We start from the raw sequence: 17,881 nt of genomic DNA, 5'->3' as shown, positions 1-17,881 counted from the left end.
GGCGCGCCAGCTCTCATTGTTTGGAATTTCACATTCAATATGAGGCGTAAATATTTCGACAAAGCTCTAAAAGGGCGAGCCTATAAAAAAACAACAGATATCCGTTATGTGTGCGTCTTTTTGATGCAGTTTTTTTGAAAACACAGCATTTGCGTACGGCACTATGCTGACCATCTATAAAGTAGAGATTATAACTTCATTCAGTGACCGAGGTTTTGTTATCTTGATATTATTTAATAAGGAGAAAAATATAATGTTTAAATATTTCCTCATTCAAACTCAAATGCGAAAATAAAAGCCAAAACCAGTTTTGCAAGATTTAATCCAACAAAACAAAATTAGATCACTATCGTAAATTCCATTAAAGAACGTCAAAGCTTTTGCTTTAATTCGAAGAGAAAAGATGCATGGAAGAAGTTGGCGAAAAAACAAAGACGCGTCATAGAGTTTTTGCGTTCATTAAGTAGGGATGCGCGCGCGGGCGCGGCAACGGCAAAGCGCCGGTCCGCGCGCGCGCGCAATAAAAAGCAAAGGGAGGCTGTAGAGGCGATGTCATACACGTGCATCCGCCCGACACTGTGCAAAGTTATTTTTAATAATGCACTGGAAGCTGGGATGTCTTTCACACACATATCTGTGTAACAAGTACGTAAATATCTTTACATTAATTTATTTTAACACTGTCACGACGTCATTCTTCTAACTTGTTAGTTGTGGTTAATGTTTCCACATACGAGTAGGTAGCTTACCTAATTCCTATAAAATATATCTATATTAATAATAATCATATCCTATCAAAATTATCATAAATTTAATTAACAATCATAAGATTATTAGACATAAACACACAAAACATGAAAAAGAAACAATATTAACCGGAAAAATATACACGAAGTATATATCTAACATACATAAGTTACGTTTATTCTTTTGCTATGAGTCAAACGCGTATAAGCGTTAAAGCGACTATAAATAATGACACAAATTTAGAACTAAAGCAATAGGAATGCAAACAAAGTTAAACGGACGGTTTTTACGGATACATTTAGAGAGTGGTACATTAGGGACCGTTTTATTAGTGTCAGTTCTATATGTATTCATATCGAAGTGTTTATTCTTCTGATTGTACCCACTTGACACTTTCATTACGAGACATCGGCACAATCGTTTAGCGTTATGTCTTATTTAAATCTCAATCGAGACATAAAAGGGATTTAATTACTTCGCCTACGCGCAAGCCTTATAGAATCTGTAGTTTATTCGACAACGATTCAATAAAAACTTTCTCACATAATTATTGATACCGTGAACATCCATCCACATAGAGCTTAAAAGCGTGTCTAAAGCCTCTCCGGCCGTCAAGACTTGATTTAATAACCGAACGTGTTGAGTTATTAAAAATCATCTCCATTTATACTCATAAGATAAACATTTCGTATTCAACCGCCGCCGCCGGTCGTTCAAGCTCGGCTTAATTATGATATCAAAGCTGCATCGTCAGCTCCTTCCATCCTGTGCACGTGTAATATCTCTCTCTCACTCCAAATGCAGGACCCGGCCCACACTGCATCGCCTGCATCGGCGATTAAACACGTTTCTATGCGCGGTCTCGTATTTTTGTGTTACGGCTATTCCACTCGACCTCCGTTCTAGACAAAAACAACACTTCTAAATGACCCTACTTCTACTTCATCTCGACGCATAGCGTCTACCACTCGTGCCGCGTGAGAGCTTACCGCGATGACACAGCAAAATGCTGCATAGATTGTAATTTTAATAGCTAGCTTCAATTACATAGCTCAAACAAATTTCTAAATGATGCCTTGCGATAGGTATAAACGTGGACGCTTTATTAGGAGGCTCAATATTCTCGATAATGATCTATCGATCAACGCCGACGTGTAGGAGTGTACGGTACGTGATGTCGAAGACGAAGGTGGTCGAGGGCGTGAGAACGATGGCGATGGCGATGGCTCGGAAGCGCCTGCGCCGTGCACGCAAATGAAGTGCAATTTGGTCGGAGGCTGGGATTGCGGGAAAGATACCGGCGAAGACGGCCAGGAGCCGCGCGCTCATTCGCCCGGTCACGACCTGTATTGTTGCAATCGCAGGTAATTTCATTAAGTACGAACTCGTACCAGTCGTACTTCGCTTTTGCAACTTAGTGTGACTGTGAAACTTCCTCCTAATACCCGCTTCTAAATAATTACGAACAATGTTCCCTTGTTAGAACTCTACAAATAGTTTCTGTAGTTCCACTTGGAGCCAATTAAATGTCAAATTGGTCGGCGAGTACAGCAAGAGCAACACAAAACAATTGATGTACCGTTTTATTACAATGTCATCGAGAGGAAAGCGTTTGAAATCAAATTGCGTGAACGATGATGGTTACCGATTTTACCATGAACGGGACATTACGTTCCAAAGTACATGAATGAACCTGTTTGAGTACAAATACATGAGATGCTTTTATCGTATTACATAAGTAAATGTTAGCATTCCTTTAAAATGTTGGCTTGTGTTCATGTCATTCATTTAAACGGTCAAAATCGTGTTAATTTAATACTCGACGTATAAAAGCGAAACCCCATGGCGATGAATTTATTCAACCCCGACTTACACTAGAACAAACGTGCCTCTCGAGGCAGTCTATTTTATTATACGATCGTTCATATTTTTTAGTATTACTGATATAAATATTCACGTGTCAGTGTGTCTCGTGGGTTGACCCCTATAGATCTCTGCGTGGCGCGCAAGATAATTTGTATCGCAGCAGGTTAATGTTCTTAATCGAATCATTTTATTTTCTTAGCCGTTATAACATCAAGAAACATTCACTTAACTATAATAAATCATGTTTAAATTGTTTATTTTCGCGTCATTGTATTAGCGGGCGTTGTAATGAGAAAACAAATCTTGGGTTCCTGCGTGATGCGCCGTGACGACCGCAATTGTGTCGGACTTCACACATCAGCTTTCGCAACCCGAATCTGTAATCACCGGGCACAAATCGGCTAAATAGTCGTAGCACGACATCAAACTCCATGACCGTTAGTCGAGATCGTCACCAGCCAACCGGAGCAAGTTCAGAGCTGGACTCCTAACTCACTGCTTACCTTAACGAAATAATAATCGCGTCAATTAACCGTGAATCTCAAATAGCCAAACAACAGCAAATGTTTTCCTGAACGATTAATCAAGTCGGTCTTTGCGAGGGTAAATTATAAGCACCCGTTATTAGGCGCACTATAAAATTGTATGTGATGAATGGTCCGCCGGTTTCAGTAGTTATTATCTTGTGATTCACTGGCCGGAAATTGCCCGAATATATTTTAGCTAGCTGCCTATGAACATTCACGGACTTTTTTAAATCGCTGAAATAAAGCTTAATGTTTATTTACAAAAAAAAATCAAAACCGTTTTTTTACATTAAAACGACGTTCGTTTCCTGGTTCCGATACCTTAATAGGTATATTCCGAAACGCAACACAATACATAATTTACGTGTAAATAAACGTGACCCAATTAATAATGCAAACACGTCTTAATTAACACGTGTATTAATAATACAACGTAATTTCATACCCTTCGCAAATAATTCTCGTAGCTTTAAAAGTTCCCTCTACTTTTATATAATTAAGCATAATTTACATCACATAGTATTATGCCCACCCTCCATTACCATGAGCCGATTTATAAACAAATATGAAGTATTTTAAGGACTTCGACGTAAGTAGAGTGAGGATTGTAAGCTACAGGATAACGTTATTATTTTTTCTCTCGAGCTATGCGAGAAATGGAAAAAGCCTGTGTGAAAATTTTTACTTAAGACGTTTAGAGAGGCTATTTTCTCACGAAACTGGTTACTTATTAGACGACGACAGTCATCTCAACGGCAAGCCATTATCCGCTTATAAAAGTATCAGCAATTTACTAAATGTAATTAAGAAAAGTATTTTTCCAAAAGAACACTGTCCAGGGAAAATTAATCACACGGGGTGATGTCCACAAGGGCCACAACCACGTTATAACCCTCGCGATATTTCCCAGGGGCATCAGGGGGTTGATAATTGCACCTCAAGCCCAGAGCCATCTAGAGTTCACTAAATCTTAATAAAGCTCGAAACGTATTTCGCTGTAATAAATTACCCAAACATAATATAACAACGCGTGTGAAAAAATCGACTACAGCATTTTTCGTTGTTTTTAATCGTGAACAATTGTATAAACAACTTGGCAGAAATATCGAAGTTCATAGACAAGGTAATAATTTAGAGCGCGATTGGTGAAATAAAGCAGCTACGCCATGCTGAGCCGTGAAAGCGCAGTTAAGCACACTATGGATATAATAATTAGCCTGACAGTATGTTTGGTTGTAATTTTCTTTGTGGCAGACGAACGCGCCCTCTGACCTTACGCCGAGTGAGGTGTCCTACTTGTTTTCACGACTCACCTACTTGATTAGACCTTTGTCTATGTAAATACTCAAGCGAACAGGGAATCGGAGATGTTAAGTATCTTAATTGAATCTTCATTCCGGAACGTAACATAGATCCGCTTTAGATGCAATAGATAGCTATGCACTAAAACTACTACGTTTAATTTACTTAAATAGCGAATTGAAAAACGAGTAACATAAGCATCGAAAGAAAACTGAAATCGATGCGTGAATGAAAAGAAATCGTAAATTGCATTAAAATTTGACTTCAAAATTCACTGGAAAAGGAATGAATACAGTGTTTTTAGAAGCATACATTTTAAAACATAAAAACAACTTCATAAATAAAATACCCAACCAAGAAGCAGGAAGTTTCCCCTTCAATGTAAGTTTTAACCCTTCTCAACTAAGTTCGCCGACTGTCTGGGTCTAGGTACCAAGCAACCAAGCTGAGTGTCGATGGGGATGTGAAGAGCACTCGAGGAACTATTGCAATACCGAACAATGCAATGCATCGGCGAGTGCATGGATACCGCATTGCACGCAGTTCGCGCAATACTCGACGCTTGCCTCACCCTTCTTCAAACAACTGTGAGAATGCCTATAAATACTGAGACTACTCGTACAATTGAATATTTCAGTATTTGCTTGTTGTAATTTAGTTTTAATATAGATTATGTTTTATGATATGTGTGAAAAATCCGAATACTATTCAATTCATGACGATTGGTGGTTTACGTTGTACTAGCACTAGAGCGCCTTGGAAAAAAAAGAGTTCGTCAGAAAAGTACTGCCACCTTACTTATTTCTGCCGCCAAGCAGTAATGTGACCCTTACTGCGTTCCGGTTTTGACGGATGCTGGTGAAATTACAGGCACATGAGCTTGTCAATTTATGTCTGCGGGTAACGGGCGCAGTGACAGTATCTCTCAGATCTTTGCGATTTAAAGCTCTGAGTGGCACTTCAACTGTTATGGATAGGCGTGTCGCTTAACATCAGGCGCAGGACTTGTGTGTGAATATTTATTTATACGTCTATATTATTGTATTGTAGTGAACAATGTTATGTATTTATTATCGAAAACCAAATTAATAATAAACATTTCAGCATCAATAGACAGGAATAAAGTATAGTGAATTTTCATTTAGATTGTACACAATTATTTGATTAAACTGACCGTAAACAAATTGTGACCGGAAAGTGCCGTAAATAAATAGCATATGCCCCAAATTGCATTATTATAATCACCCTAACCATTGAACTGTTAAAAAAAATTTCAAGCGCATTCCACATATTAAACAGCTAGAAAACATTGTGGAACATTTAGAGTTGCATCTATTTGTAGGTATTGCAGAGTATAATGTAAGATACAGTTTTGTCAAAAACTAAGATAAGTTAAAGTAGGTACAGTCGCTTCCTTAAGACACTTGACCCTCTAGCCGAACTTCTGGTACTAAGGGTCTTCTTACGTATTTAACAGAAAATTGTAAAGGAATTCCAGCTTTTTGGTTGAAATTTGTATTTAAGAACGTAATTAAAGATGAAATTGGCTTTAAAGTTTTTTAAAACGTCATTCTCTAATGATGTAATAAGGAAGTCATATGAAAATGAATTTTACGGCTCACAGGTTAAGTTTATTTAACACCTCTCTTCACACATCTACTCTGAATCAAATAGTGAGTTAGGGAATCAGGTATCTCAGGGCATCGACTGTACATGCCGATATCATATAAGTCGGCAATATATAAATTATACCAACAACATTAAAATTCACCCTTTCATATTGTGTGACCACATTCTTAAATTACCCATGTAGTTCATAGACTTTGATATTAATAAGAGGTCGTGCGAGTAGGCCGTCGTGCAATAGGTCGGCGGAGCCGTGATCCCTCTCACATAAAGTATTGATAGCCGGACACCGATGTACCGCTGCAATAGACGGAGATATATTGCTTCATTAATCGAATGCAACTATACATACGGAACCTGTTGCTTTGTGCTTGTAACACCATCAGTCACAAGGCAATTCAAGATGTGGAAGGTGTCGTTGTAGCGTCGCTGTATTTTAGCCAAAGTGGTACTTCAAATCGCTAAGCTATTGCTTTTCACAATAATAACGTCAGGGTTTCTCTTGAGAAAAAACAAGACCTAGGTCTGCAACATGAACCTACCGATCTTAAATAAAGTAGCACAAACATAACTAAAGTATACAAGAATCATCAAACACGGGCAGGCAATTTGTTACTGGCAAATAAATCGTGATCTCACATGAGTTGAGCGTGTAAACGCAATGCGGCTCCGCCGTTTAGGAAGACGAGCAAATGACCGCAATCAAATCACAATCAGAGTGAAAGCCTTATAAATGGCCAGTCGGAGATCGCGGCAATCGGGCACTCCCGCGTCGGTGTGCTGTTTACAATGCGTTAGATCTAATTATAGGAAAGAAGTGCGAGCATCACTCACGACTCACGACCGAGATCATTGTTTCCGATATTTTCAACCACCTTATATGGAAGGTCAATAACATATTGTGTCGGTGCATTCTCTTTTTCATTGTACGGTACTTGAAATAATATTTTCACCAAACAAAAATACACAAATTGTAGTACAACAATGATATTTGGAAGATGTAGAGATATATAGCATGGTCGTATCGTCAACAAGGAACAAACAAACGCATTAGTATCCCAAATGTCAATGTGGCGGTTACCACTTCTCTCACAGATAGACCGACTGACTGTTTAGCGATAAGAACAACATGAAAAATTCATGAATAACTATTTTTTTAAATTTAACAAGACTATAAAAGTAGCGAAATCTAGTTTTGAATACAATCTGCGTGTTTGAGAGTAGTTTAGCGGACCTCTCTACGCCCGTGGCAATAGCTGGCTGTTCGCGTGATATATGGATGTTTGTTTCTCGCTTATTGATCAACATACTGCCCTCTATTGTATAGAACTCTCCGACCGCCATTTCCGTCTAAAATCCATTTATTCTACTTAAGCAAATCTCACAAATGGGGGTGCAACTAACCCTAAACCCAACCACATTGAATAGTATCTACAACAGTAATTGTAAACCTCAGATATAATCAAGGTCGCCCGCAACGCCCACTACGCTCCTCAGCCGTTATTACCATGAATAAAGGGAAGAACTAATTGTATTACAGCGGCTTACGGACTGAACCTAGTACCTCTGAGAATTCCATTTAGCAACATTTGTTCGCTAATACAAAATCATGGCTGTTTACCCAACTAATTTCTATATTATTACCCAGCAAACTATAATGGGAAAAGCGCTAAACGCCCATATATTAAAGTGTGCTAAATATAATATTACATTACATGCTTCAGGCCCAAGCAAGTATACCCTCAGTTTTGTATATAAAATGCAACCGGGATTTTTAAAATATTTTTTTAGATGATCCCTATGGTCAAAAAGAATATAGAGCGCTAAATGTTTATGTGATATTTTCATTATAATATACACTGGGCATTTACGTGATCATAACAACAATATTGTTTGAGCCTGATTCACTTCACATTTTCATGTATTCGGGGTCTTAGGAGGATAAAGAATCATAAAGCATGAAAGGCAGCAAACTTTCAAGTACATAGCTTTTTACAATAATTTTTTTAATGCCTACATAAGCGCAATATAAGTTTCCGGAACTGGCCACTTACATAAATAATATTTAAAAAGTAATTACAACATACAATGTCTACATCACCATGGATTTAACTCGTGAAAATTTTCGTAGTATGATTTTCTACGACTTTAAGTGTAATTTAACAGCTCAGCGGAGCTTCGCTCGGCTTCAAACTGCTTTTGGCGATGAAGTACCGTGCAAGACGACTATTTATAGCTGGTTTGCAGAATTCAAACGCGGTCGTGTGAATCTCAGTGACGAATTTCGTGAAAACAACAAAAACATCGATGCTGTGCGCTGTATGACAGACAGACGTCAAAACAAACAGGCATGTGATATACCATGAGATTCAGGCATCTTTAGGCAGAGGCATGAGTCAAATACAATCAAAACTACACAAACATTTGGGTGTGAAAAAGCTTTACTCTCTGTGGATCCCACACAATTTGACTGAGGCTCAAAAAACGGATTGCGTCACTTGGTGCAATGCCATGCTTACCAGATTCAACGAAGGGGCATCAAATTTGGTGTGGGACATAGTAACAGTTGACGAAACATAGATTTATAGTTACGATCTCAAAACAAAGCAGCAATCGAGCGTACGAGTCTTTCGAGATGAGCCGAAACCAACCAAAGTGGCGCGCGTGCAAAGTGCCTCCAAGCGGATGATTGCTTCTTTTTGTTAATCAAACTGGACACGTGGTTACTGTTGCTTTGAAGAATCGTTGTTGTACCGTGAATAGTGATTGTTACTCGACCATTTGTTTGCCGGAAGTTAGTGACAAACTCCGTAAAAATAACCGTACACGCCGTATCATCTTGCACCACGATAATGCTAGTTCTCACACGGCCAGACAGACAAATGAATGTTTAAAGGTGAACAACGTTGACCTTATGAGGCTTCCCGCGTACAGTCCCGACCTGGCACCTTGTGACTTTTATTTATTTCCAAAAATTAAGAACCAGTTACGCGGTCAATGATTTTCATCACCTGAAGAGGCTGTCGAAGAGTATGAAAAATATGTTTCAGATATTGTCACGGAGGAGTGGCATAAATGTTTTCAAAATTGGTTCATTCGCATGAAAAAGTGCAATAACGCTAACAGAAAATATTTTGAGAAACAATAAATTCATTTCGGACCATTTATAGTATTTTTTTCTTATTCATTCGGGAAACTTATAGTGCGCCACACATATTAAAGTAGCGAGACTCATCCTCATCAACCGCAGAGTTAGCGAGAGCAACACAAGTGGGGAGCAGATGTGATCATTGGCTGTTAGGGTCAGTATGGGAAGTGTGCATACGTAATTGCGGCGAGTGGACATGTACACAATGAGGGGAATTGGCCAGTGCGCCGATTGTTGTGCGACCGTCGCCCGCACCCAGTGCCATTGATTGACTGAATGAGTGAATTTAAAAAACAACAAGTCAAGCCGACCGTAACCGTTGGCGCTCGCTATATTGTTCTCGTTTAAAGTATACCACACAACAACACAAGCTGGTTCACAGCTATGTACGTATTATTGAGCACGTGCATTGATTTTATGCTTTTTATTAGCTTAAATATCTGCTAATGCCTTATGGACATTTAACTTTGTGATTGACGAAGTATGCCAAAACCCTAAAGCATTATATATTAATTATTATTCATATTTGAGTCACATCTAGAGCAACATCTGTTGATTGTGACATTTCGTCTCCGTCTGAGATCTGATAGAATGGATCAATCTATCAATCTCAACGTAATAACGTGTCCCGTCACTGGCTCCTGGTCCGGATGTGCCAATTTCAAGCGAATGGATCGCTAGACGTAACACACCAACCATCTAACTCAATTATTGATTTAATAGAACCCGTACTGCAGTTAGCTATCGCAACATATAATTATATCACATATTCTACACACTCTATCACTGACTTTACTTAATATAATAACTGTTGTAGTAACCTTTAAAAAGACTAAATTGTGAACAACGTGTCACAAAACGGGTGTACAGGAAATACCGTACATAATTTAGTACCAGGGTAACACGCTCATTAATTACGTTCTCCAATTAGATGGTCTCAGTAAAACATGTTAAAATTAGCTGACAAATCAACAGCCTCAAATTATACTTCAATCAAATAGAAGATGCTGACAAACGCACAGCAAACATCGGAGTGAGTGACCGACAGCCATCCAACAATCCGTTTGCCGATATACCACGCTTGTTTAAAGAAAGCTAAAGCAAAAACTTATTTCAAGTTTTTTTTATGTTGAAGAACACAATTCTTTGTCGATAAGCCGTTATATAATAGTAAGAGTTACAATTACCTTACCTTATTTGAATAGAAAATAATTCAAATAAATTGTAATATATAATCTCAATGAAATGACAAACTGCAGTGAACGTCGCTTATGGTATTCGCTGCAAGGAATTAATAAGATGCCGTTGCATCAACCATTTGTCTTGTAGGATTAAAATGCCCCACCGAGACCGAACGCACCTGTGCCTTATCTCTAAAATGTGGTCATATCAAATATAAAAGAAATCACCAATTCGATCAGAGTACGGCAATGGTAACTCATAATGCGATTAACAGTATAAGACGTCCTTGTTATCCATAGCACATGTTTCTGAAAACAACTCCAAAGCGTTTGTCAATTGGCGGCTCAAAGACAAACGCTAGTGTTGAGAAGCGAGCACATAATTACTTTGCCAATAGAGCACGCTTGCCTGTAGTGTAGACTATGTAGTCAAAGGTGCTTTGACGAAAACCTTTATACTCGCTCGTGCATTCAAGAGATAACAACACTTGCGGGTTTCCGTCTTAACCGTTTTGAATTAAGTTGAAATTCTGTTCAAATTGTATTTAATAATTAGTATTGCTTTAGACAATGTTTTTTCGCTTTTATTTGCAAAAACTTATGTTTTTTCGCTTTTATTTGCAAAAACTTATAACTACCTACTCTACTACTAAGAGATTCATAAATCAATTTATGCCTATTGCTTATATCGTATCTGAGCAGGTCAGGTTTACCTCCTCTTTTGAAACACTGTTAAAAAGGTTCAATAAAGCAAACTATTAAAACGTAACCGAATAAAAGGATCGATGGAATTAAGGGATTCCAGACTAGTTATACGAGTTGAGTAAGCAATTTTGAACAAAGTTCACATCCGACCGCTGAGTAAGAGATCCTTCCTACCTGTGCCTGTTCACGATAATCTATTGAAACAAGTATCTACACAATAATGATAATGATTAGATTCCAGTCGGGGCGCGGGGTTCGATGTATATATACGGCGCCCGAGCCTCGGGCCGGCCACCCACCACGGACGCTGTCCAGCCAGAATGTTGTAATTAAACAACACTGCTCTCGATTTATTTTGATAGTGTGCGATAAGACACAACTGGACACGATTTATACGTTTCCGATGTTCTACAAAGATTTACTTGGCTTCGAAACGAAAGTACGACAAATGGTCGTTACATCAAATATTTACAACTTAATATTTCCAGTCTACGACAAACCTAGTTTTTTCACACATGTTTTATACATTAACCCTTTACCCAGACAGCACGTTAAGCTCGTGGCAAGCACAACAACTTTGAAATTATTTGTTCCTAGTAAACTGTTCGCGTAACTAGGTCACTGCAATTCATAAAAGCTAAAGTGTTCACATAGTGTAAATCGTAATTCACTTTTGTACTTTATAATTTTACAGACCTACATATTAGTTTTAATCATACACCTAATATATACTACCTAGTATCGTTAATCTACGTATACACAAAATCACTATTCGATATTGATTCGAACGTCGGCGAAGTGCTCGACAATGTAAAAGTAAATGTCCAATTGGGACATATACACAGTTTTGTAAAAGTGTGTAAAAGTGGGAATATTACAAATTACAATATTCGAAATTAACGCGTCAACCGTTGTGGTCAAGTTATGGAATGAATCAGGTGAGAGACGGCGGGGTCGTGCGACAGGTCCCCGATTTTCAACGCATTCTGCACGGTGGCGAGCACTTGCCACTCAACTACGAACATAGTTGATTGTAGCTAATGGCCATTCCACGCTTCGCTCGTGCTACTCCTGATATCTACAGGGTGAGAGGCCCGTAATAATGTGACTTATATGCTATCAACGTTGGAATGTTCCTTCTAACCTAATCCTTGTTTTTGGTCATAATTGATTGACGTAAAATAAGTACTTGTCGTACAAAATGTAACTTCTTGAGTTCCTCAAGGTTCTAATCTAGGACCTCTACTATTTAATCTTTTTATGAACGTCATCCCACAGTGCTTTATTTATTCAACGCGTCTGCTAATGATTTAAAAATTGGTGGTGTAGTTGAATCGGAGCGCGACGTGTCTCTCCTCCAGTCTGACCTTGACTGACTCTGTATAATAAAGGATGTATCGATAATAAAACGTGCTTAAATATTAAAGTGTTTATACGTTATTTTCTAATATTATTGTTAAGAGATATACTTTCATAATATACTTTGCCTGGCATACAATGAATGAAGTCGACAATGTTCATAATCTAGGCGTCTCCTTAATATTGTAGTACTGTAGTATCATGTGGCGTCTATATTTTTGCTACACATTAATTGAATATTGATTGCAAGAGTTTTAATTGGAATTTATCATACTTTATACATATGGGAGGGAAGGGTTATTTAGCACTGAGCAAGCAATGGGACATTCATGATCTTGCATTCCTGTATAAAATAATAAGAAGTAAAACTAATTGTACCCCATTTTTGAGTGTATGATTTCACCTAAGATTATCTGAAGATACACTTGGAATGCAGTCAAGCCCCCCCACCCACTTAGACGTATTAACGTTTTGGGGGTGTAACTTGCATGTTCTCAGACTATGTAACGACGGCAGTGAGTTTACAGACATATTTGGCTGGTGTATCAGTAATATGTTAACGAACAACTGTATGAGATACCGTGTCTTCTTTTGCGATGCAAGTATATTCATAAATTTAAATTATTAATACACATCGTACTCGAATTAACACATTTCTTCCTGCCTTTAAGAATACCGGAGGATCATAATTCATAAGTTAAACTATAAAATAATTAACGCTAATCAATTCTCTAACAAACATTATTGTTTAAGACCACACATGACTCAAAGGGTTCCAACAATTAGTTAACCAACATCCTGGGGCAAGGAGTAACTAATTTGCCGGTCGTGATGGGAGCCCAGAGACGGAGTGGCGGAGCCTGTGCCGGGTTTTGAAGCTCGTGACCGGCGCGGGACCTGCCTACTGTCATGCTTCACCGCGCGATTCGATCCGACAGGTGCATGCGACGCGTACGCATTCTGTGCTTTACAATTCGGTTAATCAAAAAACTATTACGTAATTTTAGCAATGAAAGATGAGTAATAAAACTACTTATATCTGTTTTTTTGTTATTACCTTACCATAAAGTTAACTGTTATTTATACCGGCTGAAGACATCTTAATTCAAGCACTTCTAAGACAATACAAAATTGTAAAAGATTGCCTCACGATTATACAATCATCTTCAAACGTGACCCGCGCCTGCGGTGGGGCTAATGACGTCAAAAAGGGTTGCTCGCCCCTAGTACGGCCAACGCTTATAATTTTGATGAAGCAATTATTCCTCTTGCATAAATCTATAGTAGAGTAGTTATTTTATTCAGAGTACTATACGACTATCCTTCAAAAAGAAATTAATGTGACTGCTATCATTGATTTGCTTTTACATTTTGTTAAAAATTACGTTTACTTAATGAGATATATATCGTACCTACGTTTATTGTTCACAGTTCATTGTGACAGATGTGACTGAATATTACATCTTTTTTTTAATAATATGTTGCACGTTAAAGTAAAAAAAATATAGTACGTCGACCCTGACCTCCGTCGATGAGTTTGAAAAATAAACAAAGTCGAACACAAAGGCGACAACAATGCACTCTCCTGCGCTTCCCTATTCTATCCTGTCATTATCCCAACCCAATTCACCCCGATAGAGACGTTAGTGATTATGAGAGAGTGCCTTTATAAAAAAGTAGGCACCTCCACACCGACCAAAAAACAAAATGATAAATAATATGATGAGCAACGATTTGTTACACTATTCCTCGCGCGTTATTTTTGGCATTTTAGAGCACACGCTCGCAGCTTTGGACACATGCTGTGACATTTTCGTAAAGTAAAATATGGGTGCAATTATAACATGTAGTTTAATCGTGTTTAAGTCTTGGACGCGGAACATAAAAGTTTGTTTGTTGTTTTTTCCGGTCATTTTATATTATTTCGACACTATTGTTAAATGAAGCTATCAACGCGAAAGTGATGTAACCACATGAAAAGCATATAGGAGTAGACAATGAGAGATTTTAAATTAGCCAAATTAATTGTATATAAGTAATAGTAATTATTACTTGATAAATTATTGTATGACCTACATAGTAATAATGTATAATTATGATTTTTTTCATAGATGGAAATGGGATTGTGAGATTGTTGCCAAGCGTGTGTCTATTATATATTAAAAAAAAGATGAAAATAGCATCTAAATAAAATATTACGTACTTTAGTATCATTTAAAGCAATATTGTAAAAAAAAATGTTGGTTACACCATTTTTGGGCTGATAGCCTCAAATATATGTTGGACAGGATAAACTTACCTCCATTTCCAGCGTTGGTAATGGTGACCCAAAAATCGATAGTCTTCTCAGGTCCTAATTCTTCATAGTCCCACTTCTTTTTAACTTTCACAACACCACTTGGCTCTACGGTAACCCACGGATTTTCGTCCCGAATTTTGAATGTTTCCCGGTCAGTTTCTTTTTCAAGGGTAAACACAGCTCGTCCTTCTACTTCACCATCGCCTTCAGTAAATTCAATACGCTTCGTCGGTCGAACTGCACGGGTAACGCGACGCTTCTCGCGGTGAAGCGTTGGGAGGTTTCTACGATCGCGGATTACAAACTCGAGAAACACGCGTGCTGGTCGGCTTTTACGCGACGGAGTACCAGTATCATGTGCAAGCACCCTCAATTCCGCTTCGTGGCTATCCGGCTCCCCGGCCAAAATCAATTCGCCGGTTTGTGGGACTATGACCGCCAAATTGCTAGGATTCATCAACGAGTAGTAAATCCTATCACCATCAGCGTCATAAGCATGCACCTTTCCAATGTTTGAAAATCTTTGCCAATGTCCTGTCCCATTAGGACCGTTCTCGTTCGGAGTCCCATTAACAGCAAAATAATAAATACTCTGATCAAAAATAGGTGCATGATCGTTTTCATTTGTCACGAGCACACGAATAGGAAGGCTACCTTTATTTGCCCCGTGTAAATCCGTTGCCTGTATAATAAGATCGTATACGTTCTTTTCTTCGGTATCCAAAGGTCGCGTTGCTATTATTTCCACATCACCCTCCGTGATTACAGATCTTACTTCAGGAACACTGTCTTTGGTTTTGTCACGCAAGGCGAAAATGTTTTCCTCGTTTCCTTTTACTATTTTGTAAGCTACAGGACCGATATCCACTAATGCGGTAGCTCGTATGGGTGGAAGATCGATGACAGTTCCAGCGGGTGAATTTTCTGGGATTTCTCCTTGCAAATCGCCGTTTGTAGGGAAATGAAGCATTCGTTTCCTATCCACCACTAGGAGATGGATGGAGTGTGCTGAGCTACTAAACGGTGTTTGTTCTAAGATGGCCAAATTGAGCGGTCGATCTAAAAGCGGTTCGAGATCGGCAGTGGTCATAAGGAGGCCATCGTTGAGTAGGGTGAAGTATGGAGCGTACTCAGGGTCTAGGAGGGTGTAATGCGAGTGGTTGCCAGCAAAATGATGGACGGCATGGCCGGGGCGGACGTCGTGGGGCAGCAATGTGAGTGCTTGCGCCTCTAGCAGCAGACCCAGGGCGCAGAGCAGAGCTCCGGCCGACAACACTGGGCGCACCATGCCTCACACAAGGAACTTCTCACTTAGCCCACATTTTACACCTATAAAATAAAAAAAACACAAATGACTTATAGGTACCATATGTATATTGTTAACGAGTATTTCTGAGGATCTCTGCACTCATTAAATTTACATTGCTGTATTTATTTATGCTACGAAAGTTTACTCTTTGACAATCTAAGTTTTCAGATGAGAATTCAGAAATAGCGTTCTCTTTTTTTAACTTGATTTCTAATTTGACCCCTCTCGAGGGCTCTATCAGTCTATAATCTTAGTCACCATTCACGGTAGAAGCGTACCCCCGAAATGAAGTCCTTTTATTTGCACCACCCGGGAATCACGTTCGTGGAAATAAGGCTATAAAACCCGCTGATACAGTCGACACCAACCCTTAATAGGTTGCCCTAAAGTTTCTTTTATTGCCTAATGACAACCTACACTAAAGACAACAAATACATATAATCTTATTTTTCTCAGTGCAATCTGCTGCACAAATTAGTATTTACACAAAATAAAACGATTTTGAACTTGTAAACACTATATAGTTACGTCCTATCATTACAATCTTGATAAATCTACAACCATACCGACAGTCAAGCATAATGGACCTCATTCAGCAAAATTAATGTGTGAATATGGATTGTTTATATTGGACACTCTGAAAGATATGCTTATAAAAAGTGCACTGAAGAGAGAATACTTTTCGGGGGCGAAATAGTGGGCTTTGCGGCTGGAGTTAGGGGTGGATAAATAATTGCAATAGTCCGATCATGTGTGACGGGCACAAGGCGCACGACGACGACAACGCGATGGAGGCGGGCGGGTAACGGCTCCGACTTTGGACGTAGGGCAACGCGGCCATGCACACATGCGGAGCTTTATTTAGGCGGCAGGCGGCGACGCCGGCGTCTCGCTCGCGACCCGCTGCCGCCGATCAATACCCCCTTGCGCCGCCGCGCGACTCTCGCCAAACCAATCTCGACCCTACGTAAGCGCCAGTTCACGACACACCATCAAATATTCACACACTCATTTTACTAAATAAAAACGCACGGTTATTTTTATGAAAACCTTGACGATCTGATCCCCATTCGAAAGAGACCTAATAAAAAACCAAGCACGCCACAAATCGGCACAGTGACAACAGCAGCATTCTAAATGAAAAACGCTAAATTTACAAATTGCACAATACAACAATATCACTTTAAAGGCACTACATTAATCACAAAACCTCTGAAGTTTTATCATCACTTGTTTTTTAGGACTGTAAACATGTGTCGCGAATGTAAACAAAATTGAAATGACAAAAACTGAAACTACAAGTACAATAACTTATTTATGCTGTAACTTACAGTACTTTAACTTATGATTATCACTTATTATAACCCAAAACATAGGTTTAGTACGTACTTTGGAAGAGCGAATTCGTTATCGGTAGATATCGGAACGTTTGACAGATGCTAGCCGCGCGCAGCGTCATACAACCAAACGCAAGGGCGTCGAAAACCGACTGGCTGGCTCGTTCGGTTTGTAGCGGGCGGGTGCGGCGGCGCGCGCGCGTATCGAGCGCTCCCGCCCGACCCCCGCCACCCCCGCTTTGCCACCCCACAGCCCGGCTACTGCGAGCTTTCAACCCCTAAGCTGGCTGCACTAGTTCCCCTTTATTTTCTTCCATATTCTGCAATACTATAACTACACACTACAAACGAACCCCTACACAGTCTAGTCAATAGCAGTTTTATAGTTCGTAGAATTTTGCTGCTGTCATAATAAACTACATACCCATTTTAAGTTTTTTTTGGGAGTTAATCTAATAACATAATGATGATCAAG

General features: G+C 39.1%; 1 protein-coding gene across 5 annotated transcripts in view; it reads right to left on the bottom strand.

The window, feature by feature from the left end:
* LOC113234980 (neural-cadherin) overlaps positions 1 to 17,549 on the bottom strand; it is a 536,163-nt gene extending 518,614 nt beyond the window's left edge. For all 5 annotated transcript variants that reach the window (XM_026470517.1, XM_026470500.1, XM_026470524.1 and 2 more), the window contains exons 1-2: positions 17,459 to 17,549; positions 14,761 to 16,089 (exon numbers count right to left, since the gene is read on the bottom strand). In XM_026470517.1, the coding sequence (XP_026326302.1) occupies positions 14,761 to 16,048 (1,288 nt within the window). In that variant the 5' untranslated portion in view covers positions 16,049 to 16,089; positions 17,459 to 17,549. The remainder of the gene's footprint in view (positions 1 to 14,760; positions 16,090 to 17,458) is intronic.
* Positions 17,550 to 17,881: the final 332 nt, after the last annotated feature.

The sequence above is a fragment of the Hyposmocoma kahamanoa genome, unplaced genomic scaffold (genome assembly GCF_003589595.1).
Source record: "Hyposmocoma kahamanoa isolate Upper Pololo Valley unplaced genomic scaffold, ASM358959v1 102, whole genome shotgun sequence".
Classification (NCBI taxonomy): Eukaryota; Metazoa; Arthropoda; class Insecta; order Lepidoptera; family Cosmopterigidae; genus Hyposmocoma; species Hyposmocoma kahamanoa.
Note: the sequence above shows the minus strand (reverse complement) of the source record. Positions and strands in the feature narration are given on the sequence as shown.